This window comes from Montipora capricornis, chromosome 13 (genome assembly GCF_036669925.1).
Source record: "Montipora capricornis isolate CH-2021 chromosome 13, ASM3666992v2, whole genome shotgun sequence".
In the NCBI taxonomy this organism is placed as follows: domain Eukaryota; kingdom Metazoa; phylum Cnidaria; class Anthozoa; order Scleractinia; family Acroporidae; genus Montipora; species Montipora capricornis.
This window is the reverse complement of record NC_090895.1, coordinates 29082411-29104910: the sequence shown is the minus strand read 5'-3', so window position 1 is coordinate 29104910 and position 22500 is coordinate 29082411. Positions and strand designations below refer to the sequence as shown.

At 37.5% G+C, this 22500-nt stretch overlaps 3 protein-coding genes across 5 annotated transcripts in view; 1 reads left to right on the top strand and 2 right to left on the bottom strand.

Annotated features, from left to right (window-relative positions):
• LOC138030070 (conserved oligomeric Golgi complex subunit 3-like) overlaps positions 1-7210 on the bottom strand; it is a 23966-nt gene extending 16756 nt beyond the window's left edge. Inside the window, exons 1-11 of one of the 3 annotated variants that reach the window (XR_011128029.1) lie at positions 7030-7198; positions 6156-6278; positions 5153-5214; positions 4895-5060; positions 2835-2909; positions 2635-2727; positions 1841-1969; positions 1537-1611; positions 1134-1177; positions 190-316; positions 1-82 (exon numbers count right to left, since the gene is read on the bottom strand). The exon at positions 1-82 is cut by the window's left edge and continues 10 nt beyond it. Coding sequence is in view for 2 of the 3 variants with exons in the window: in XM_068877923.1 (XP_068734024.1) it covers positions 1-82; positions 190-316; positions 1134-1177; positions 1537-1611; positions 1841-1969; positions 2635-2727; positions 2835-2909; positions 4895-5060; positions 5153-5214; positions 6156-6278; positions 7030-7194 (1141 nt within the window). In the remaining variant the exon portion in view is untranslated. Of the gene's footprint in view, positions 83-189; positions 317-1133; positions 1178-1536; positions 1612-1840; positions 1970-2634; positions 2728-2834; positions 2910-4894; positions 5061-5152; positions 5215-6155; positions 6279-7029 lie in introns of all 3 variants that reach the window. The other 2 variants (XM_068877923.1, XM_068877922.1) reach the window with 2 other exon arrangements.
• A 67-nt stretch (positions 7211-7277) lies between these two features.
• LOC138030068 (proline-, glutamic acid- and leucine-rich protein 1-like) lies at positions 7278-20089 on the top strand. The gene is made up of 20 exons (XM_068877921.1): positions 7278-7390; positions 7507-7565; positions 7681-7786; positions 8223-8294; positions 8398-8475; positions 8598-8669; positions 10366-10425; positions 10591-10741; positions 11442-11583; positions 11964-12051; positions 12791-12885; positions 14511-14621; positions 15099-15237; positions 15354-15398; positions 15769-15814; positions 15903-15959; positions 16065-16120; positions 16966-17175; positions 17928-18716; positions 19372-20089. Exons 1-20 carry the CDS (start codon positions 7280-7282, stop codon positions 19453-19455), a joined length of 2571 nt encoding a protein of 856 aa, XP_068734022.1. The 5' UTR covers positions 7278-7279; the 3' UTR covers positions 19456-20089.
• Positions 19534-22500, bottom strand: part of LOC138030072 (E3 ubiquitin-protein ligase rnf168-like) — a 9814-nt gene continuing 6847 nt past the window's right edge. The window contains exons 3-6 of the mRNA XM_068877926.1: positions 21816-21889; positions 21163-21315; positions 20914-21085; positions 19534-20472 (exon numbers count right to left, since the gene is read on the bottom strand). Coding sequence (XP_068734027.1) covers positions 20159-20472; positions 20914-21085; positions 21163-21315; positions 21816-21889 — 713 coding nt within the window. The 3' untranslated portion in view covers positions 19534-20158. The remainder of the gene's footprint in view (positions 20473-20913; positions 21086-21162; positions 21316-21815; positions 21890-22500) is intronic.

Sequence of the window (22500 nt, the reverse complement as noted above, 5' to 3'; positions counted from 1 at the left end):
AACTAGGCTTTGAGAAGAAGTGATAATACAACTGATATTCATCTTGGCAGACATGAATCAATACTGAACAGCCTGCACGCACCTAGAGGCCAACAGAAAAGAAAAACTTAAGTCAACCAATATAAGTGCTTCAAGCTCATTTCAACTGCTAAAATGATACTTACTACATCAAAAGTTGAATATTCTCACCAGGGAACACGGATTTCTTTCATATTGCTTGGCCAATTTGTCGACAGCGTCACTGACACAGGGAGTCAATAACTGAGAGCGCTGTGACAGGTAACACTGTTGGCAGTCACTCAGAAGAGAGCCGTACCTGACAAATTAAATAGAAAAAACAATTTAATGAGTAGTACAATAGCCTTGGACAGAGTTCAGTGATAAGGAAATTCCATGGTAAGCCTGGAATGTTGTGTTGTTTTTATTAAAAGGATTTGTGGTAACTGTTGCCCACCCCTAGAACTTTGGGAATACTGGTATAAGCGTAACATTGTGAGGTTGATTGGGTAGTCTAGACAGTAAGAAAAAGTTTATATTCATCTTAGATAACAGATGACTGCAGAGACTCCTCAAGCCACTGACAAAGAAAATGTGAATTTGCAAAGCTACTGAATGTGAGGCTTAACTTACTTGAACTGTAAGTTAAAGTACACCTATATAAACTCAAATATTTTTTGTTCCTAATATAAATCTCCCCATCCACAGCAAACATAAGTATGTCAGCATTGTCAACCATAATTTCACTTTTTCTGTTCCATGCAAGCCACGTAGACTAGCAGTAATTTGTACCCACCACCATGATGTGAGAGGCATGGGTCTATTCTCAATTTCATGTCACAAACTGCTTTGCATTCCTCTTTTCAAAGAAATTTTGCATTGCAAAGCAGTTTGTGACGTAAAATTGAGAATAGACCTATGCCTTTTACATCACGATCGTGGGTCCAAATTACTGCTCCTTTTGATAACTGCACGTGTCTTGCCCGGCATATAAAAAACGAATTTGTGAGATAAAAATGGTAAAACATGTTTGCTTTTGGTGGGGAGATTGATCAATATTGTAGCCGAAAAATATTTGAGTTTAGGTGCACTTTAAGAGAGCCAATAATTTGGTAATAAAGTCAAAGAGTACTTACTCTGAGCTTAAGTGACTCCTTTGCTCAATCTGTTCCATTAAACTCTGAAAACAAAGAAAACTTGACCTTGTTAATCTCAAATAAGGATCGAAAATTGCACTTTATGCTTTCAAAAAAAACACTCGTTGATAACATAATTATTGTTACAAAATTTGAGACACTAAAACTTTTTTATTCTAGTGTCTCAGTACAGAAGAGATAATGTCATCAACCATTGTCACAGTGATAATATGCATGTTGTCTTGAGAGCAAGAATATTAATTAATTGTCTGATTTCCCGTTTTAACTAAAGAGAATCTGCATGTTTAAGGCTAATGCTTCCATCCTCTCAGAGACAAGGTTTACCTCATGTCTTAGTCCTTTAAAAAATCTCAATAATGCAATCAGAGACAACAGAACAAACCTTTACTCTTGGTGCACAAGTTCTGAATTTTCCATAGAACAATGCAAATGAGTTGTCAGAGGTATTGACCCCTTCCTGAAAACAAGCACAACATCCCACACAAGTCTTAATCATCACCTTACATGTGGACTGCACAGAACAACATTGTTTCACAGTGTTTAACACACTATCTTTTAAGACTGCTACACCTTATTACATTTTAGTCTGTTTAACGCCAAACAATTTTACTTGTACATGACACTGGTTCAGGGGCAAAGGGCTTAAACATTATAATCACATTAGGTATATTTTTGATGTCCTTTACCTTGTTTGCTAAGACTTGTGAAGTAGCATTTTTCAGCAAGCTTACAACATGAGACTTCACTTGATTGAGGGCTTGATTGAGACATTGTTTAAATCGTAAAAGATACACTGGACACTCTTTAAACTGAGGCTGCAGAAAACAATGTTAGATACTGACTGTTGATCTCTTCCAAATTATTTTTTTCCTTTCAGCAAATCGTTCAACATACATCTAAACTCCATAATTTACCAATGCGGATATTTTGTACAGGTTATTCATAGTAACATCTTATTGCAAACATTAACACATTTACCTATTACAGGATACAATAGGAACTTGCAAGTGACCAATAATAATACTCTTAATTACTCATATTATTATTACTCTTTTAATTTCTTCTTTGTCTAATACCGGTATCCATTATCATAATAAACAACATAAAAATAAAATACAAAAATATACTTAAAACACAATCAACAAAACGATGGAACAGGCTGGAGGCAAACCAGTTGGCTATTTACACATGCAGCTGGGAAATTGAACCAGGAAATACCAGGAACAAATTCAACGAGTGGTCAGAGCGGGCCTTGAACCTGGGATCTCAGGATCTTAAGGCAAGCACCCTAACCACTGGGCCACACTGACTCCCAAACAAAACAATGAAAACAAAGGAAAATCTAAACTAAACTGCTTAAAAAAATTTGAACCAGGAATTTTTCTGAACCATAACATATATTATACTGTCCACTAATGAATCCCTCAGTCCAGCCTAGAAATACTTCTCTGTCTTAGTTCAAGTGCTCAGAAAGACTTACATTGCTGGATATAAATGTAATACACTCGTCAAGTCTTGCTAACATTGGAACAAAGGACTCACTCGTCACAGAGAAAGTTGGGGAGTTGAGTTTCTAGGATTAAAGAAGATAAAAGCCATGATTGTATAAAAACACTTACGACTGAAACTCTTCTGGTTGAAAAAAAAAACACTAGTGCTCCTACAGCACTGAAAACTTACATGTCTAAGATGATCCAAGGCGTTAAAATATGACAGTTTATTGCTGATACTTTCAGCCATGTTCATTAGCTTAGTCTGAAAGAAAGCAATTCATTGAACAAGAGATTAGAATGCATGGCGTGAGAGTCTGAACAATCTTGAAAGATTGTATCAAAGTGTAGGCTGTAAGTTGGGCTAATGAAAGCTCAAGGCTTGGTGTGGAAAATCATAGCACTTGTTATAGGACCACTTTAAGGTGCTCGCACACTATGGGTCATTTTTCAGCTAGGGGTACATGAACCCAGAACATGTAGCCATGTAACAGTTTTAAAATCATATATTTCCATATAAATGTATATAATGTGGCATGGAGCGGGAACCTGTAGCGGGGACATGAAGCACCAACCAAATCACAACATGTACACACAGAACATTGAAATTGCACCATAAGCATGTCCCTGGAACATCTATCTATTTTATTCAAAGACTATGTAGAGAACATTTACGCGTCCCAGGGACATGCAGCTGCAAGGTGTTGCATTGTCTGAGTTCTTCATGTCACACGATTTCACACCGATGTTTTGTCACTGCAACATGTTACGCCAAAGTTCATTTGGTCGAACTTCATGTGACATGACTTGTTGCAGCAATGAATGTTGCAAAAAGGACGTTTTTATCACATGAACAGCTTGGGAACTTAGACTTAAATGCGAAATTTGCTGCTAATCTGGCTTGCAGATTGTCTAGCTCCCTTTCTGCGACATTCGTTGCTGCAACATGCCAGGAGAAGTTTGACTAAATGAACTTTGACGGGGAATGTTGGAGTGACAAAACATCGGTGTGAAATCGTGTGACACAAAGAACTCAGCCAATGCAACACCTGGCCGCTGCACGTCCCTGGGACACGTAATAACTGCAGTTGCGAATGTGTGTGCGTAAATAAGTTTTGTCCCTGCTGTGAGCCCCTTATAATAGTGCCTGCTACATCTCCACCTGTATGTATGAAATATGATTTGACTGCTGCTTCATGTCCCTGGGACATGTAATGGCTGCAGTTGTGAATGAAGGTGTGCAATTTGATGTTTGATACAGGCGCCTGCTACAGTCCCCTCGTGAACGAAACAGGAATTGATTGCCGCTACATGTCCCTGGGCTGGTCCAAAGGGCTGGCCCTCCGGCCCATACAATGCATCCCCTGGGCGGCACATAGATAAACTTCCTGATCTTCCTGGAGGTAGTCCAAAGGTGGATTGCTGAAGGGTAGGTTGGGGTATCTGTGGAATAACCACTACACAGGCGCAGACCAAGAGGGGCCCAGTGGGAGGGGGCACAACCGGCTTACCCTCTGATCAGGGAACATAAATATGATGTGCGTAGGAGCTGGGGCCCCGTTGGCTGTATTATGCATGACCCAGCAGATTGTGGATATGCTCTGCTGCTCAGCAACCCCTGTCTCAACTATGGGTTAAATAGTCAGGCAAACCGGGCTTGTTAGCTGGGCAAAGGCAACTGGTCTAGGAGATGGATGCTCCAAACTCAAAACCAGGCTATGGCAGTGGTGCTTGAAGGAGGCATTCCCTCCACACTAGCCGGCCAGCAGTGGGCTAACAACTCACTCTGGTGCTATTTACATGTTACCAAAACAAGCATCACTGATCATTATGACTTGCTGAGGCCATTTCCCTGTGGTACACCATGTGTGACAGGCGCTGTTGAAAGCCAAAAGGAAGACACCGTCCTGAAGAGGAAGTTGCTTTGAAGATTTGAAGATTGGAAGTTGGAATGTTCGAACCCTGACACGGACAGGAAAGTTAAAAGAGCTGCCGCGTTATATGTATGGCATATATTTTTAAACTGATACATATTCTGGGGTCATGTAGCTGCAAAATGACCCCTAGTGTGCAAGCACCTTAAGTCCAATAAATTGTGAATGTGGCTTGCATCATGACTAGCATATGGTTTTTCCTGGAAGAGTCCTAAGCAAGGCCTGCTGTGTGCAAGTTGGACCAAACACTTGAAGGAGGGCAAAAATTTTTCAGAAATTTCTAAAATGATAGGACACAGTAAATGTTACACAAAACCTGATCCTGAAGAAGTTGTTCACAGGCCTCGTGAAGAGCTCCTGTTTTTGTGGACACAAGTAAATGTTTTTGCTTCAAATCCTGAAGGTGCTGCAAAGCTGCTTCAACCTCATTAAGAATGCTGTCACAATGAGTGCGATATGAACTCAGCTGTGCTGCGTATGTCCTAAGAAGATAGATAAAGGATAAATTCATTGTTTAGATTAGACTTCTTTGTTGGTGAAAACAAAAAGAGCTGTAAACATGTAGTTCTAAAACCTGTATGATGACTCCTGCTCTTGTTCCATTTTTGCTTCGACATTTGCAAACCAAGCAAAAAACTAAAGGGAGACAACACTGTACGTAAAAATGTGCAAAAAATTATTGTTATTCTATGAGCATGTGTTCATGCAAAGATGATAGATAGCCAATGAGGTGTGTTGCCCCAAGTTGGCTATAATCATCTCATATCCAACAAGCGCAAGTAGCATTTATTGTTTTATTTTTAAATTCTAAACCTTGGATATAATTGTGTTTCAAGCTGTCTGATTAGCACAACCAGTCTTGGTTATCAGCTTATGTACCTTGATGATATATATACCAATGACCTCATATGGAAACTGATTGAGTCAAGTGCTGCCAAGCTGGAAACTGATTGGCTTTAATGGGGACATAGTTTCTCAGTGAGTGATTAATTTCCAAGTGTCCAAGGGTTATATAGAGCCAATCTGGCGCTATATGCCTCATTGGTTGGCTATTTATCATCTCATATCCAATGTGCACTCATGAATAATAATTACTGTTAATTATTTACTTATTGACCCCTGTGAGTGAGACAGATTTTACTCTGTCTAACCCCAAACAATTTCACTTGTCAACTGGGGACATCCTAGTGTGCCTGAGTTGTGAATGGTTTTAAAATGCCCTCAAATTATGAATAAATCTTCTATACTTCATTTTGTAAAAACAAAAAACGTACTGATGGGGTAATAATTTGGATGGGGTCTAGGTGCTCCCATTTAAATAAATTTTAATGATAATAAAGTTCACTTCATAAGGGTAACACTTTACTGCTAAACAGATAAGCTTGTGGCCCTTTAAGTCTCCAAAGCCAGTTCATTTGGCAACTATCTGGTATGTTGGCTGGGTTAGAAAAGAAATGCTAAAAACATTTCTGCAGAAGAGCCAATCAGAACATCTGTGGCCAGGAAAGAGAGGAGAAGGCAGGAAGGAAGTGGGAAGTTGATGTACAATGATTTTTAGGGGGATGACTACACCCGACCTGTTGAGCATTCTCAATCTTCTCTGATCCTAAATCAACTCTTGAGATATCCATTGCAGCCTCTTTGCTGCTGTCACTCAGAAGTCTCTTGGCTGGCAGATTTGTAAATTCATCATCTGGCAACTAAACAATAATGTACAACAGCTGACATAATTACAACTCTGGGCTCTGTCTTTCAAGTCAAGTCACAAGTTATTAGTCTCTTTATTTCATCTTCATACACCTCTTTACACATTAATACAAACTCAGAGTTTAAATTAGGAACAGCAAGAAGTGTGGGATTAGGTTATACAAAATGTACAGTTATGTACATTACTTCATACCATGTCATAGAAAATACAGCCATCCAGAATGCAGGAAAGCTGTTATTTATTCACCAGTACTCCATCATACCTTCCCATCAATCACTGCAATTCAACAGTATCACACCCAAACTTCCCATCATGCTGGCCACTGTTATTTCTATGGCATGGTATAAAATAGTTATGCAACCCTTTCTTGTGGTAAACCGTGAAATATCCCATTCGTCACTTGTCTTTTTTTGGGGTATTCCACGGTATGCCACTCGAATGCATTGTATAACTGGTATGTATATTACAGTAACATACAAAATATAAAGTATTGTATTGCCTTTGCCATAGTACTACAAAAAATCACACCTTGATGGTAACTATGTCAACTATGCCAAAAGGACACAAACCTGGTGGCATAAACTCTCTACTCACGAAAAGGCTGGGAGCCACTTCAAAATTCATACATTTAATTATATTTCTTTTATGCCTTTGGAAGTCCAACACCACTACAAAAATTGGGTTAAATGTGCGAAGAGGTAAAAATAAGCTTATATGTATGTCTTCAGTAAATGTATTTTTACCTCATCTAAAAGAGGGCGATCGCTTGCAACAGTAGTCAGTTCTAATACACTATTTCTCTGCTTCTCCGAAAGAGGCGCCAGACTGAAATCTTTTACATCCCATTGGCTTAATTTTTCCCTCACTTCGGCAGAGTAGGTAGAAAATCCTCCTCCATGAGCCGCCATGTTGGCACTTGGAATCGAATTGCATTGTGGTCTACACTACGATACTGCATTAACTGTGGCAAGCGGGTTAACAAAGTAAATCAAAATGGCGGCTGAATTTTCCACTTTAGTTAGTTCACTCCTCGACTCGAAACCAGAAATATACGTATCCTTTTTCCTTGATTGTGTGAATTCAAAGCAATATCTTAATACTGAGGTATAAATTCAACCTGCATTTTTTGTATAAAATACTTTTCATTGTGGTGTTTTCACGTTCATAAGTTACCACGTGTATTTCTAAAAAAAACCAGCTGATTATTTTGTTGTCTCTAGAAAATCCCCGATGGATGGATAGGCAAAGTCAATACCTTCCTCAGTTCAAAGACTGACAGGTTATTTTGACGATTCCCTTAGTTTCTTCAAATTTCCTTTTAAATAATGACCTTGAATCTGTAAGTTTTTATACGTGTGGTAAGCTTACAATATTACTGTTTTGATTCACAATAGTTGGTTAGGTTTATGCCTCCTTGGAATCACTATTGAACAATGTGACACAGATACTTTTACGAAGAATTGTGTTTCATGGTTACGGACTCTTCTACAGTTGATACAGGTAATGGTAACAAGATTATTTGGAGTAAGAGCTGAATACGTACTCCACCAATGGGAAAAGAACTTTAGAAACTAGTGCTAATTGGTTCTTTGGGTAGTCCTGACCACAGCCTCCATGGTCCTATTTGTTGTTGCTAAGTCTACAATTAGCATTTTGCCAACACTCACTTTGAACATTTTAATATTCTTATATTATGATGATTTTAAGATAACAGTTAAAGGTGACAATACCAGTAAACATACACATGTTGCAATTATTAAGAATGAGAGATGCAATAATGTATGTGTTATATATCATAAAGACACTATCTGCAAAACAACTTTCACATGCCATAATTTCAAGCTTAAGCCTTTCTAGCACACCTGGGCTCTTCTTTTTTCGTAGAGTGTGGGTTCAAGGTTGCCTGCATATCCAGAGCATGTTTTTTTATTTGCAGAGTTCATTCAGATCAGATGTTATCAATTATTGCAGTAAACTCATTGATGACATTTTGCAATATGCAGTAGAGGTAAAAAATATTTTGAAATGAAAGAATCCTTGTCTCTTTGTTGCACAATAACAATCCATGTTCATGTGTGAAGTAATCCTTATTCAGGATTATTTTTTTACAGTTTTCAGAGCTCTCAAGAGAAGTGTCCAAATCAATCATCCCTGCAATCATTTCTCCCATATTGTCCAACAAATCTCCAGTAAGTAAAGATATGAACAAAGAAATGCAATTATGCCATTTGTTGTTGTGCAAACTGACGTTAATGACAGTCTTAAAAGACTGTTTTTCCGTCTAAAATACCACCAACTCTTTTTTTTACAGGATAAGCCTCCTTTATTGTCCATCCTGGTCTCTTGCTTGTCTTTCTTTCCTGGTCCAACAGGGCCTTTCAAGGTCAGTGAATTATGCTTCTAAAAGAATATTGGTTAACCCATTGACCCCGGAGGGGCAAGTGGTGCAGTGGGCAATTGTTAGATTGAGAGTGTCATACAAAGAGCAGTTAGATCCCAGTCAATTGTTTCAAGTTGAAGCATGGGTTCAAGTTGTGAAGATGATGGGCAAGAAGGCCTTTAAAACGGGTTGAATGTCAAACCCAACACTGACAAGGAGTCTTTCTTCAGGTCCCAATACTGCAGCCTACCATAACCATCTCTCAAGATCCAGACAAGATCACATGTTGATTTTCATCCAAGAGTCCACAGACCTGATATTCAAACAAAGCAAAGGTCCAAAGGGATCTTGAACCTATTAATTTTATACCAATCAAGTTACAGCTATTGATTGGGACAGTTTTATGGGTTTCTTTCGTGACAGTGAAAGATCTAAGTAGAGACATGCAGGATCTTGTTCCTACATGATCCTGTCTTGAAAGGTCAATAATAATAACTATTATTAATATGTGTTCTGATAATAATATTAATTTCTTCTGTAAGCATGTGTTGGATATGAGATGGTAAATACTCAATGAGGTGCATAGCACATATCCAATAAATGGAAATGGAATAATACAAATATAATTATTTCATTAAGTTTTCTTACAATATCGATTCTGAGCGCTTAGACACTTGGAATCAGTTTCCAGCTTGGCAACACTTGTTTCAATCAGTTTCCGTATTAGGTCATATGGTATATGAGCTTGATACCTGAAATTCCGTGAACGAATCAAAAAAAGCTAGAAACGCAATATCCGAGGTTGACAATATAATAAATGATAATACATGTAATTACGTACTTGGATTCCCTTACAATGTGAGATCCTGTCTTAGATCCTGTTTTTATGGAGAAATTAACTTACATTTTGTTAATAAAATGAGATAAAATATCGTAAAAGTTGACTCTTGTTAAAAAAGATGAATAACTTGGATGTTTCGGTTACTCCTGTAACATCCTTCAGCAAAATGTAAATTTTGTCGGCATCCCTGGTGTTATATATGTAATTACTTGGACAAAAGAATTAAAAAATACAGAAAGGGTGACAATGATTGTTCTGTGGGAATACTAAATGCGGGTAGAAACAAAGCGTGAATTTTTTTTTCTCTAACACGTTCCTAAAAATTCTTAAGATTCTTATAAATGGCTGGGAATGATGTGTGGTCATTAATTGGGTTCACATCTCAGATTGAGTGCCACACCTCGAGGAAAAGTCTTTGTCTTCATGAAGGCAAATGGTCAATAATGTCAACATTCTTTAGGTCAATTTCATGTTGGTGAAGCAAATGATGCAAACTCAATTAATGAGCATATATCATTCCCAGTCATTTATAAGAAACTTCAGATTTGTTAAGATCATGTTAGGAAAAAAAATGTTCACACTTCATTTCTACCCACATTTAGTATTCCCACAGTACCTTCATTGTCACCCTCTCTGTATTTTAAAGTTCTTTTATATATGTAACACCACGGATGCTGCCACAATTTACATTTTGCTGAAGAAGGTTACAGTAGTAACCAAAACGTCCATTAAAAAGTTAATTGTCTTTATTAGCCAGAGTCAACTTTTACGATAATTATTTAATTTTATCTCATTTTATGATCAGAAATGGCTGGCTACAGACCAGATATTTTTTACTTACATTTCCTTTTGTTTTAGAATCAAATTCAAGCTTTCCTGTTTCTTCAGCTTAATTCACCTTGTGAAGAAACAAGGAAGGTTAGTTTAGTGCCTTTATTTCTTCCTGTTCCTTTGCAAATGCTGTCTTATTTCCAGCTATCATTTCTCTTTGCTGGAAAAACAATTGCCATAGATACATTATGCTCACAGGCTAAATTATCATAACCTAGAAAGTGAATGAATAAAGAGATTTTTGTTTTATAGAGTGCTTGCAGGTGTTTTGCACTGTTGCCAAGATGCAATCGCAGCGTAACTGGAGGAAGTAATCCAGTGTGTCCCTGGGAAGTACAGTGGAACAAAGTTATCAATACCATTCACAAGCTGCTGGATACTGCCTATGAAAATGCTGAACCAGGTTACTTTAAAATGCTAAGCTTTCTCCTAACTTTATTGTTAAAAATGGATAGGAAATTCTGAAAGAGACACTTCATGTTGGATACAGCAGCGATCCAGTTAATTTTTTAAAGTGGGGAGTTATGTAAACCATTTGACGGGTCACCCAGACGTCGTGCCAGCAGTGGCCTTTGGCTCACACATTCATCTGTCAGGACGGGAAGCCTTCTTTGTCGGGTTTTTGACCCGAGACCCGCCTCTAATCTGGAACACTGATACAGTACAAAGGGAAGTGAATAATTTATTTACCCTGAACAGGATTTCAACTCATGATCTCTGTATTGTGGTGCCATGTTCAACCAATCATTGGGCTATTAAGCAAAGTCGTTTTCTGAGTTTGTATATAAGCTACAGAAGATGTGGATGTAAAGTGACCACTTTAGGGAAGAAACATTATTTTTAGCTTAGGGTAAATGCAGTAGTTTATCCTTAATAGAGGAGCAGCTTTTTGGGGGACACTTTGTGGTGATAGTTGTCTGTATTCAGAGACACAAGTGATGTTGAAGTTGGGGAATTTTCAACAAGATGACACTTTGTGACGCTCATTGAAATCCATGTGCACCTAATTACTATATTGCATTTCTGGACACATCTGCAAATAATTAATAGCTGAAATGTTTAATAACCTTTTCAATAAGATATTTTTTTACTTTTGACTTCAGATGCCTCAAGGCCCTCTGGGAAGTCATCATCCCAGCCTGAAACATTGTCACTGGGTGAAATTCCCTGTGCTGAACCTGGACGAACTTACACTCTGGTTTCAAGAATTAATTCATTGTTAAATTGTCTGTCTGCAATGATCAGGTATTCAATGTTGAGTGCATGCTTGTAAAGCTGGTAACACTTGTTTCAACAACATAATGTACATATAACTGAATGTTGTTAAATGCTGGACAGTGTGTTATTACATGTAAGACTTTACTATTATGGAATAGTGGCCATTAAGCCATTTCCAAGTTCATGTCTGCCTCCCTTTCAAGTCAAGTCTAAGTGTCAAGTTTTTCTTACGAAAATTAGTTTTCATTCATATGTAAAGTAGAACTAATTACCATTGCAAAAACTTCACTCTTTGACTCGCTTTGAAGAGGCAGGCATGAACTAACTTGGAAATGGCCAATTAGCTTTGTATTAATATGTAAATCCAACTTTTCTCCTGAACTAAAGTTTTATTTTAAACATTTCAGGGAAGATTTCAATAGAGAGGTTTCAGTCCCTGTTGATACCAGCATCAGTCTCTTTACAAGAATATTGTCTGTCACAGGGCACTCATTGGTAAGTTGGAATTAGGCTGTGCAGATAGGAATTTAATTTCCTTGCACAATACTTGAGTTGTATCAATGTAGACATGTAAAAACTAGCGATTAAGGTTAAATTTCCGATGTGTCGCCGACCTCATGGATACAGGTAGCTATGGTGTGGCTACACACGTGGCCACAATAGTATGTCATCTTATGTATGTCAGCATCATGATCAAGACCACACAGGTGCTGTCCCTGAGGACCTCCTCAGCTGCTTTAGAGTGTTGGAGAAATACATGAACAAATTAGACTGTCTTGTTAATGAAATGCTGTATATCAAACAATTAAGACCACAGCTGAACATGCAAACAGATTCAATCCATGCTATAAAAGTCTTGTCTAGCTCTTCTTCACTTATGCAAATTTGGAGTATTTTATATCTTTTATATCCATCTCCTTAATAATGCCGTCATGAGGTCGCCGAAACATCGGAAATTTAACATATTGCTAGTTTTTACATGATGTCTATGTTTCTCAAACATTGGTATGTATCAGTTCGCACTGAATATTCGGAAGCTGTGAGCGCGCGTAACACTTTTCAACCCTTATGGGTTTCTGATCAATGTTAATGCAATAATAATTGATCATTATATCTTAGACAATAGGTTTGTCGTGGGGAGAACACTTCTTTACCTTCAGCTGTTGAAGACACTCAGATAACTAATTTTTGTTCTCAGACTTTGTAATGCTGATGCTGAACATTTTATTTGCAGAAAAATGCAATCATTGTCGAATCAGTGTTGTTACATGCAAGTTTACCCTTGATTCATAAAAATGCTGTAGATTTTCTAACAAGCCTCATAGACAGGTAATGAAAATATAATGGCAATGTACACTAACTCAAACATTAATTGAGTTAGTGTACACTCATCACACGTCAACAGAATATTGATGATAATAATTAGATAATTAGATTCTTAAACAATAGATATCAAATGTTCAAAACCTGTGCAGGACATGAAGAATTGGTTGACTGGTGCAAGTGGGCAATACCCATGTAGGGTAATCAACAGGTTTTGCACTTTGCCTGTTCAGTAGTATCTACAGTAGTATGTAAGACAAGAAAGCTTGAAGTACATAACAACCCTTAATCCATTTACACCTAAAGCACTCCCAATTGTTGAGTAAAAATTGTCTGGCATTTATCAGACAAAGTAAAATCTATAAGACATTAGTCTGACTCTCAGGTGGGGAAAGGTTTAAGTGCCTACCACCTCAACAAACTTTTCCAATTTATTTATTCTCCGAAATAGTTTGTGTAGCTCCTGGTGATCGCAATTTAGTTCGCAGTGTTCAAAGGTCAAAATCAACAATCAAAATTTAATGTTCTGTGGTCCAAGTACTGTACCAGGATAATGAGCTGTACATTGCTAATAAGCCATGATAAACCAGGTTAATTCAAGGTTTATTCCATAGATTTAGCGGGACTTTATATTGTCAGACTAAAATACAAACAACAACAAAAACAAAGCCTTAGGGGTGAAGGATAAAACACATGTAGGTAACATAAATAAGGACTAAACAAAATCACTGATAACTGAAGTTATGATGTCTAAAAGATCTATAATAAACAGAAAGGGAAAGGGAAAACAAAATACAAACATCTTACCAACTATCCTCCTATGCACTTGAATTGACAGAACAAGTTCAAAGGGTGTATCGCAACGCAAATCAATATACTTTGTAGTTAATTGCAAGACTCTAGATTGCAAATCACACACAAAGACAGGGCGTATCTGGAAATCGACTGAAATTGAGCAACTAAATAAGAAATCGAAATGAACTGAACTAAATTAATATTCAACTAACAGTAACAGTCCACTTATATTTTTCTCTTTGTAACCTTTTTACTGAAAATTCAGAGAATAATTCTCTTAACTATTGTTGAGTCAAAAAGGTTTTTTGAGGTAATAGGCACTATAATAATAATAATAATAATAATAATAATAATAATAATAATAATAATGAGTTTATTTATATAGAGTTATCACACTAACTGCTCATAACGCTTTATAAATTGTTATACAAAAATCTATTTACAGAAATCTGTTTACAATGAAAACCTTAGAAATGACTAATTATGTATCATTAACAAATTAAAAATTCTCACCTTACAGATAAAATAAGGTAAAGCAATTTTTAAAGGTACACTTTTTAATTAACCCGTTAATTAACCCTTTGACGTCCAAACCGGCCGAAACTGGCCAGACTTAGTATTTTACCCTGTCTAACGCCAGATGATTTTACTCGTCAATGGGGAACCCCTGGGAGTCAATGGGTTAAGGTATGGATGTTGGCAGCCTTTCTTTAAGGAAACTGGCAGTTCATTCCAAAGCCTTGGTCCAGCAATGGAAAATGCCTTATTAGTGATCACTGCACTACTGTAACAACATGTAGACACTGTACTGACATGGTTCCTTTTATTAATGATAGGTGTGGAACCCTTTTCATGCCATATTGTGATCTACTGATGAACTATCTTTTGCAAGAACTGTCTTGGACAAAATGCCAAGATCCCAATTATGGTTATGACAAACCTTACAGGTCAGTGTGGGAATATTATTTTAGTACCCCTCTAGCTCATCAGAACTTTTTATTGACAACTGTTGGGTTGGCTCAGGTGGTTGACTACCACTGACTACCGCAAAGGAGGTTGTAGGTTTGAACCGCGGGACCTGACCAGTTCACAGGGTCTTAAAATAACATAGGAAAAAGTGCAACCTGTCTATTTAAGACATCTGCAATTATGGTAAGACTCCTTCGGTGAGAACTATATTAACCGGAGGCTTCTCATTAAAAAATTCAGTGGGATGTTAAATTAATTAAAGAACCCACCCACCATCTGCAAAGATTATCGCAAGACGTTTCCGATGTTCTGTCCTAAGGTGACAAAACCTCATAGGGGATCCCGAGTCCTACTGTATTTTACCTTGCACCTCTGTGCAAACCAGTTCAAATGAACCACATGACTTTATCAGTGTTGTTATTACATGTATCACCATGAGGTTTTTGATGTTTCAGACAACTCAGATGTTCTGTGTATCAGTGGCTAGAGCACTGGGTTCAGTTAACAAACAGCCTTCCTGATGGGAATGGAGTTGTTTCTAAGTGGATACAACAAATTATGGATGACATAGTGCCATTAACTTCTCAAACTAAGGTACAGTGTACTGCGATTCAGTCACATTGCATGGCAGATACCAATCCATTTAACGTTACCGGTAATGAAATTTTTGTGTTGTGTTTTAATTAATGTTATTACTTCAAATGTTTCAGTTGCTGCCATCGACTCATTCTGGAAATACACAGATGTCTAAAAAGGTACATTTACAATGAATTACATTACAATGAATGGTAGTTGCTGAGCAGGTGCTGGTTGTGAAGCCTGCTATGAGGATATTTATCTGAGTTGGCCAATTTTCCTCCCTCATCAAAAATCAACATGTAGCTTAAGTATTCCATCTAAAAGGGCTGTATGGAAGAATACACACCAAGGCATGTTTGTTAAAATAATGTAGGGCTCTTCTCCTTCAACTTTATAACATTAACTATAAAATCCACCAGTGACGTTCATTGAAGGCTTACCATTGTTGGACTGCTTGCCACACAAAGAAAAGGTTATTAATAATATTATTTTCATCATATGTGATGAATAGTTCCCATACTTGACTTCCCCTGTTTTTACCCTAAGGCAAAGAAAAGAAAACTTCAAGAAGATGTTCAGCAGTCGTTGGCAGGTATTTATAATGGCTTGGTGTAGTTTCAAAATGACCTTGTTCAAATTGAAACATTTTCTAGTTTTAAACTTATTGTCTGTTTTTACAGGCCAACAGAAGTTTCATGCTACTGCTAATGATATGTTAACTTACAGAGCACTTAGAGGTAAAATACATTTTTTAATTTTTCCCTTTTTGCCAGGTTTTTGCCTGATAAAATCCATTCAATGTTTCTTCCACATTTGGGTTTTTTCATTTACTTCATCAACAGCTTTATCTACAATGTTGATTGCTTGTGGAAGCAGCATCTCTCCTGAAGCATTCAGGGTCAGTTGCTTTTTTTAAACATGAAATTTGATTGTTTGGCTGGAAATAATTACCGGTACATAAAAATAATTAATGTAGATCTTCTTGCCAGACAATTCACACTTATTGACCATTTCCATATTCAAATGCTCTTGGGAATATGCAGTTTCCCAAGAGCATTGTAATGTAATGTAATAAATAGATTTATATAGCCGACATGTCCACTAACTGCACTATGGCGCTTTACACTTCTACTTTAAACAGATAATTAAACAGAGATTACATGAATTTAAGAAATAATTACAAAAAAGCTCTTCAGGCTTTTAAATGCTTTTTAAATGCTAATTCATAACAATAACAAAGTGTGCTATGGGGAATGCAAAAATAGCGAATACACAAACTAGAGGACACCAAGATGGCAGATAAGAGTTCTCTTTGTCAACCAAAAACCCTCACCAATGCAATGAAGTGAACTTAGCCCTTGTAGCTGGCATAATCCCTTGAGGCAAAGCAGTCTAATACACAAACCTATTCTTCTTATGACTGCCACCAGATTCCACTAGCATGTTTAACACCTGCTAGCATTTCTTTGATTTTAAGTTTTACACATAATTATCCAAGAGGTTGTTGTCTGCAGTGAGGTGCAAAGACCCTTCTCGATCTTCATCATTTTATATACAGTGTATCATGCTCAGTCTTGTTATAAAAACCAACAGAACCAAAGCGTTCAAGGCTTTTTGTTTCAAGAACATATCTCTGTGGCCAATACTGAAAGGGTCAGCTTTTGAAATCTCCTATGGCAGCCTTATAATGATATTAGTTCTTGACATGTAGTTCGTTATACTTTGTTTTCATGTCCCTTTCAGGAAATTCAAGCTCATGTGATAAAGCTCATCATTCAGTGTCAGCAGTCAATTGACAACTCTTATCCCATACCTTATGGCCATGCTGATTGCAGGCAGGCATTGTACCACGTTCTGTTGTGTTGTCTGCTCACCAACACACCTGACGTTTCATCGCCTGTTAATCATGCTGTGAGATTATTCAGTCACGGATGTCAGGATGGAGATGTCAAGGTAGGGAGTTGCAGGGATCATTAGGGTGCAGAAACAGGGAAAAGGACAAGTTGGTGACTGAGGGAAAGTGGAGGTGTTTGGTTGAAAGAATGAAGTACATGTACTGTTACGGGGTGGGGATGTGCCGCTGGGACCCTGGAACCCTGGAACCCTGAGCCTATACCAGAGCTAGTTTCAGCTGGATTTTGTTACCCTATACTAGAGTAAACTCCCCAAATCACTCCTATGGTAGAGTAGCTGTTTTCCAGAAACTGAGGTCACTATCACAGTCTAAAGCAAAGCCAAAACAAAACCTTATACCACAATCACTTCTTTCTTAAAAAAGGATTTATTTATACTTGTCAATTCCTGGTTTTCTTAGTCTTGATAAAATGATCATTTTTTCATGAAAAATGATACCCTATTCTAGACCCAAACGCTCTGAATTACATACGCTATGCTAGAGTAAACTGCTTGAAAACAATACCCTTCACAGCAGCACATACCTATATAGCCCATATATGGCAGTACCCCCCTCCCCCCCCCCCCCCCCGAATTAACCATGGCATCTGCCATTTTGTTAAAATGCTCAGACGCGGGGAACCTGGGACGAGTGCTTTAATTGGCCAGACGCAACAAACGTCCCCCCCGGGGGTACTGTACAATCTACTGCAAACGCACAGAGAAAAGATTGTTGGGAATAGTTTATGCATGATAGAGAATGGTATCCACATATTCCTTTTAAAATGTCTTAGATCTCTTTTCTGTTTTAGGTGTCCAGTTTTTGTCAGGAAGCTTTGGCGGTTACTAATTCCATCATCCACCCAAGGTCTTTCCCACAGTTGTGCACTCCTTCTGGTCCTTTATTACTGGGTGCTTCTGAAGAACACTTTACCAATGGACCTATTTCCAGGACCTATCAACAAAGTGAACCTGAATCACAACCCTTGAGTTCCCTAGGACAATTGACCAATCAGACTATTTTGCAAAGTATTTCAAGTAGTGGAGTATTCAGAAATGAGAACATTGATGGTTCTTCACTCTTAGGTGTAAACGCCTTAGCATCCAGAGAAAACCAGCAGATTCTTGAGGATAGTAATTTCGTGGATACCACGAATGAAGATATTGAAAAAAGTCAACCAAACACATTGGATGGACCCTTGAAATCATCCTGTGACAAAGAAAAAGGAAGCAATGAAACAGATTGCAACACAGGAACAAATATAGTCATTCCGAAATCAGTAAGCCAACTCACTCCTTTGAGTTTGAACACATCAACGGCACGTGTACTCAATACACAAGGATTTCTCACAGACACCAATAAAGGTCATACCAATGGTGGAAATGTAAACCGGAGAACATTAGAAGATGATATTTGTCCTAACAATCCAGAGAAGCTATGCGACTCAACAAACTTTCTAGGAACATCACAACCCAAGCGGAGGAGAGTTGAGGACAATAATAGCAAATCTAATGATCAAGTGTGCAATGACCACAGTGTCCCTGATCAAAGCAATCACCATCCATGTGAAGGCACAGAGGACAATTCCCAAACTATTGAGGTGAGTAGATAGTAGTCTGTGTTGACTCCACCTAATGTTTAAAAAACGAGCAGCAGTGTTTTATCGGGGTTTAAAAACATGAGGCATAGCCAAATGTTTTTTGACCCGATAAAACACATGCTGCAAGTTTTTTGAATGGCTTAAAAAACATTCCACAAAGAGCATGTCTCTCTGGACTCAAAAAAATGGTTCAAATAATTTGTGAGTGGTGAATATTAGCATACAAGAAAAACAAGCTATGTATTATTAGTATTCTTTATATAAAGAATACTAACGAGGAGTGTTTTATCAGGATATAAAGCTCATGCACATGGCGTTTTATGAACGTTTTGTTAGGCTCATGAATTATTAATGAATTCTTGAAAATATCATATTAAACCAATTGACTACCTGGGAGTCTTAAAATTCATATCACAGATTTACAACAGTGATGGTTGGACAACAAAAGAATGGTGAGAAAAAAGATAATAATACTGCTAGGAACCATTGCAATACCCCCCTTTGGGATCTCCCAGTACACCCTAAAATAATAATTATTGACATACCAGTACCAGACAGCAAGAATACATCAATTTTACATTTTATGTGCAATGCTCAACCATTTCAGACCTTTATAAATATTAATTATCTTCGCTTCTGCTTTTCTTGCTTTCAGAATGGTGATTCCGACCAAACTTCAGAAATGCTGGCTTCATTTGTTGACTCCTACCCAGATTCTGACGATCAAGGGAAATCATGAATGGATAGTACTTTCAATGGCTTGCAAATACTTTGTGTTGTATGGTTGAAGGGAAAAAGAGAGGTTACTCAAGACATATTCTCAAACATGTTTTTCCATTTTATGAACTTCTCACCTTAACCTCCTATTTCCAATTTAATGTTTTACATTAACAGTAATGTTTCTGTAATGGTAATGAATCTGGCCATGCGTTGGTCAACAACATTGCAAAGTTAAACACTTGCTAGTATGCAAACAACATTTAAGCAAACATATGATATGGATGTGGCCAACACATTCATAGGTTTGCATTTTGTTACCATTAGCCATTAAATGAGATAAAATTGTTATTGTACAAAAGAAGCTTTTCATGTGGTATCCTAAATTTAAAATTCCCAACAGGAATTAACCTCATACTTTTGCAGAACACTTTCATCGCTTGTGTTAACACAAATAACCACTAATTATTACGTGAGAGGAAACTGCATACTTTGCAGAAAAGAACCTTAAAATGGTTGAAGTAACGATTATTTTCATTAAAAAAGTAAAAAATGGAAAGGAACATGTGAAAGCTACTGTAGTTTCTGATAGTGCATGATAGTTTGTGGTTAAATGGCAGACTGGTCTAATCATTAAAATTATTGTCATTGACTAACATGGACTTCCACAGTGTATTTATTTTCATGGGTACTTTGGGCTGAAAGATATGAGAATACGTCATTCTCTATTCCTGGCTTGAAAACTGAAGGGAGCATTTTGGGCCAGTTCCACTGTTGTCTCCATTTCTTAACAAATATGCATCAACTGTTCCTTTCTTTCTATCAACTGTCTCCTCTTTCTTTCTGGCTGAATCAAATTCTTTTTGTAGCTTCAAAGCAAACAGAAAGTCTTGGTGTTCTTGCTCCTTCCTTCCAGTAAAGACTTGAGAAAAATGAAGATCACTGACATCATTTGATACACAAGTGAATCTATCCTTGTCTATAGTGTCACACATCAAAGAAGGTTCACCTTCTTCCAGATTGTATTGTTTATTTAATCCTGTAAATGACAGCGAAGTGAGAGAAAGGAAACAGTATGTGGTTCAACATGGTCACACCACAACAACTTCAGAAGGCAACACTACTAAGAACTACACCCATTCTGTGAAAGTGTACCTCCAAAACGTCTTGGTCTTTGGATAGGACTGGCCCTCAGAGGTCCACAATTCTCACCCCAAGATATATGGATTGACTTTAGTGGTTAATAATAATAATAATAATAACAATAATAACAACAGCAAAAGCTTTTCAAGTCATTGAATTGAGATCAAATTGATGTTGGCATTTTAGCCCAGTATTGAAACAGCAACAGAATAAAGGAGACTCTGATAGCACAGAATTTTGAATCTAGTGCATTGCAAAGCCAAGATCCCTCTTCCAAGATAAATAGTTCATATAAGAATCATTATCAGACATCAAATATATAGCAAGCACACAGTACCTTGGCTACCCAAGAAAGGTGACTGCCTTGTTGGGGAAAACCATCTGTCTAGTGTGCTGCAGCCATGACTTCCTTGGCTTTTCTTTTTGCCTTTAACTGAGTTTGTACTTGTACTTGATATGGATTTTCGTGACAAACTTGGCTGTGAAAGCCTCTCTTTTTCATGTGAAGTCTACAAAAATTTAAAAAGTTGAGGGTTTCAAAATCACTGCAACTATAAGCGTGAACATGACATATTGAATCATCTACCTTGGGACTCTCCTCAGAAACTATCTTTCTTGCAAGTTTTTCATCTTGCTGTGCTTGGTGCTCTAAAGATTGGACCAACCTCTGCTCCTCTTCTTGCAATTGACGGATAGCTTCCTCACTTGCTCTCATTTCTTGTTCTCTTGCATGTTGCACCTTAAATGTAAACAGTAATGCAGAATAATAACAACATTATTTGAGAGCAAAAACATTCTTTAAGTCGTCCCAGGGGTACTCCTGGTGAGTGTTGAGTGACCATGTCCTTAGTTTTATGCGTAATTTTTTGTCGCATACGGTTCAGCTTTCATTTCAAGATGTTCACATTTTTTAATGTGCTTATTATTGCTTCTCTTCATTTACTACTTACAGTGTACCTTCTTTCATGGGAAACCCCCCAAAACAGTAAGAACTGTTTTTGCAAGTTTTCTATGTAGTTTATTCGATGGTCGGCACTTAAGTGCTATCTTTTGGACTCTGTAATTCATGGTGTATCATGTATTTTTTTGTTTACATTGTTATTATTTGCCACTCATCACATGTGTGGTAAAGAGTCTTACCAATCTGCAACGCGAGGTTAGAAACTCCTTTCGAATGTATGCCATAACTATTAGCACATGACAAAGTGATTTCTGCTCAAAATAAAATGAGTTGTATACCTTTCTCATTTCCTCTTCATACTCTTTGCGAATTTCTCCATCCTGGGATATTGTTCGCTTTGGTGGTAAAAAATCTGTAATAATAATAACATTAATTTTGCTTAAAAAGGTAATATGATATACAAGGCTAAAAATAATTCTAAAAACCAAACATTTTCAAAACATTGGAAACATATGTTATGACCACTGGTTTATTGATTTGAATAAAAATAGAATCAGTTCTCTTAAAACATGATTAGGTTGAAGTGAATCCAATTTCCAACATTCCGAGCCAAACAGAGAATCAAAACAAAACGTTTCAGAAATTGATCCTTTCAACATGCGTTCCAGTTTGGCGGTTTTTGTACCATGTGATCACAATCCTGCAAAGGGCCCATTCAAGAGGGTGTCTTGAAAACAAAGACCCCTTAGACCCCTACAACTCGCAAACGAAGAAAGTAACCCAAAACCCTCAATTTGGCTAACCCTGGGCGTAACTAGGCCTAAAGTTGGTTTTTAGGCCTAGAGTCAGCCAAATTGAGGGTTTTGGATTACTTTTCTTCATTTTCGAGTCTTTGGGGGTCTTATGCACTTGTCATCGGCTTCCCCGAGGTGGGGGGACCCCGGGCTGATGTGGGGCAATACAGGGACTTTATGGGGACTTTGCAACAAATTTCTGCCCTTGTGGTGGGGGAAATGTGGGGAC

What these genes read in the sequence shown, in the direction of transcription:
- LOC138030068 (XM_068877921.1), top strand. Translation starts at nt 7,280, where the DNA reads ATGGCGGCTGAATTTTCCACTTTAGTTAGTTCACTCCTCGACTCGAAA. An exon ending in AACTTACAGAGCACTTAGAG is followed by an intron (nt 15,960 to 16,064) that starts GTAAAATACATT and finishes CTTCATCAACAG; the next exon opens with CTTTATCTACAATGTTGATT. An exon ending in TCTCTCCTGAAGCATTCAGG is followed by an intron (nt 16,121 to 16,965) that starts GTCAGTTGCTTT and finishes TGTCCCTTTCAG; the next exon opens with GAAATTCAAGCTCATGTGAT.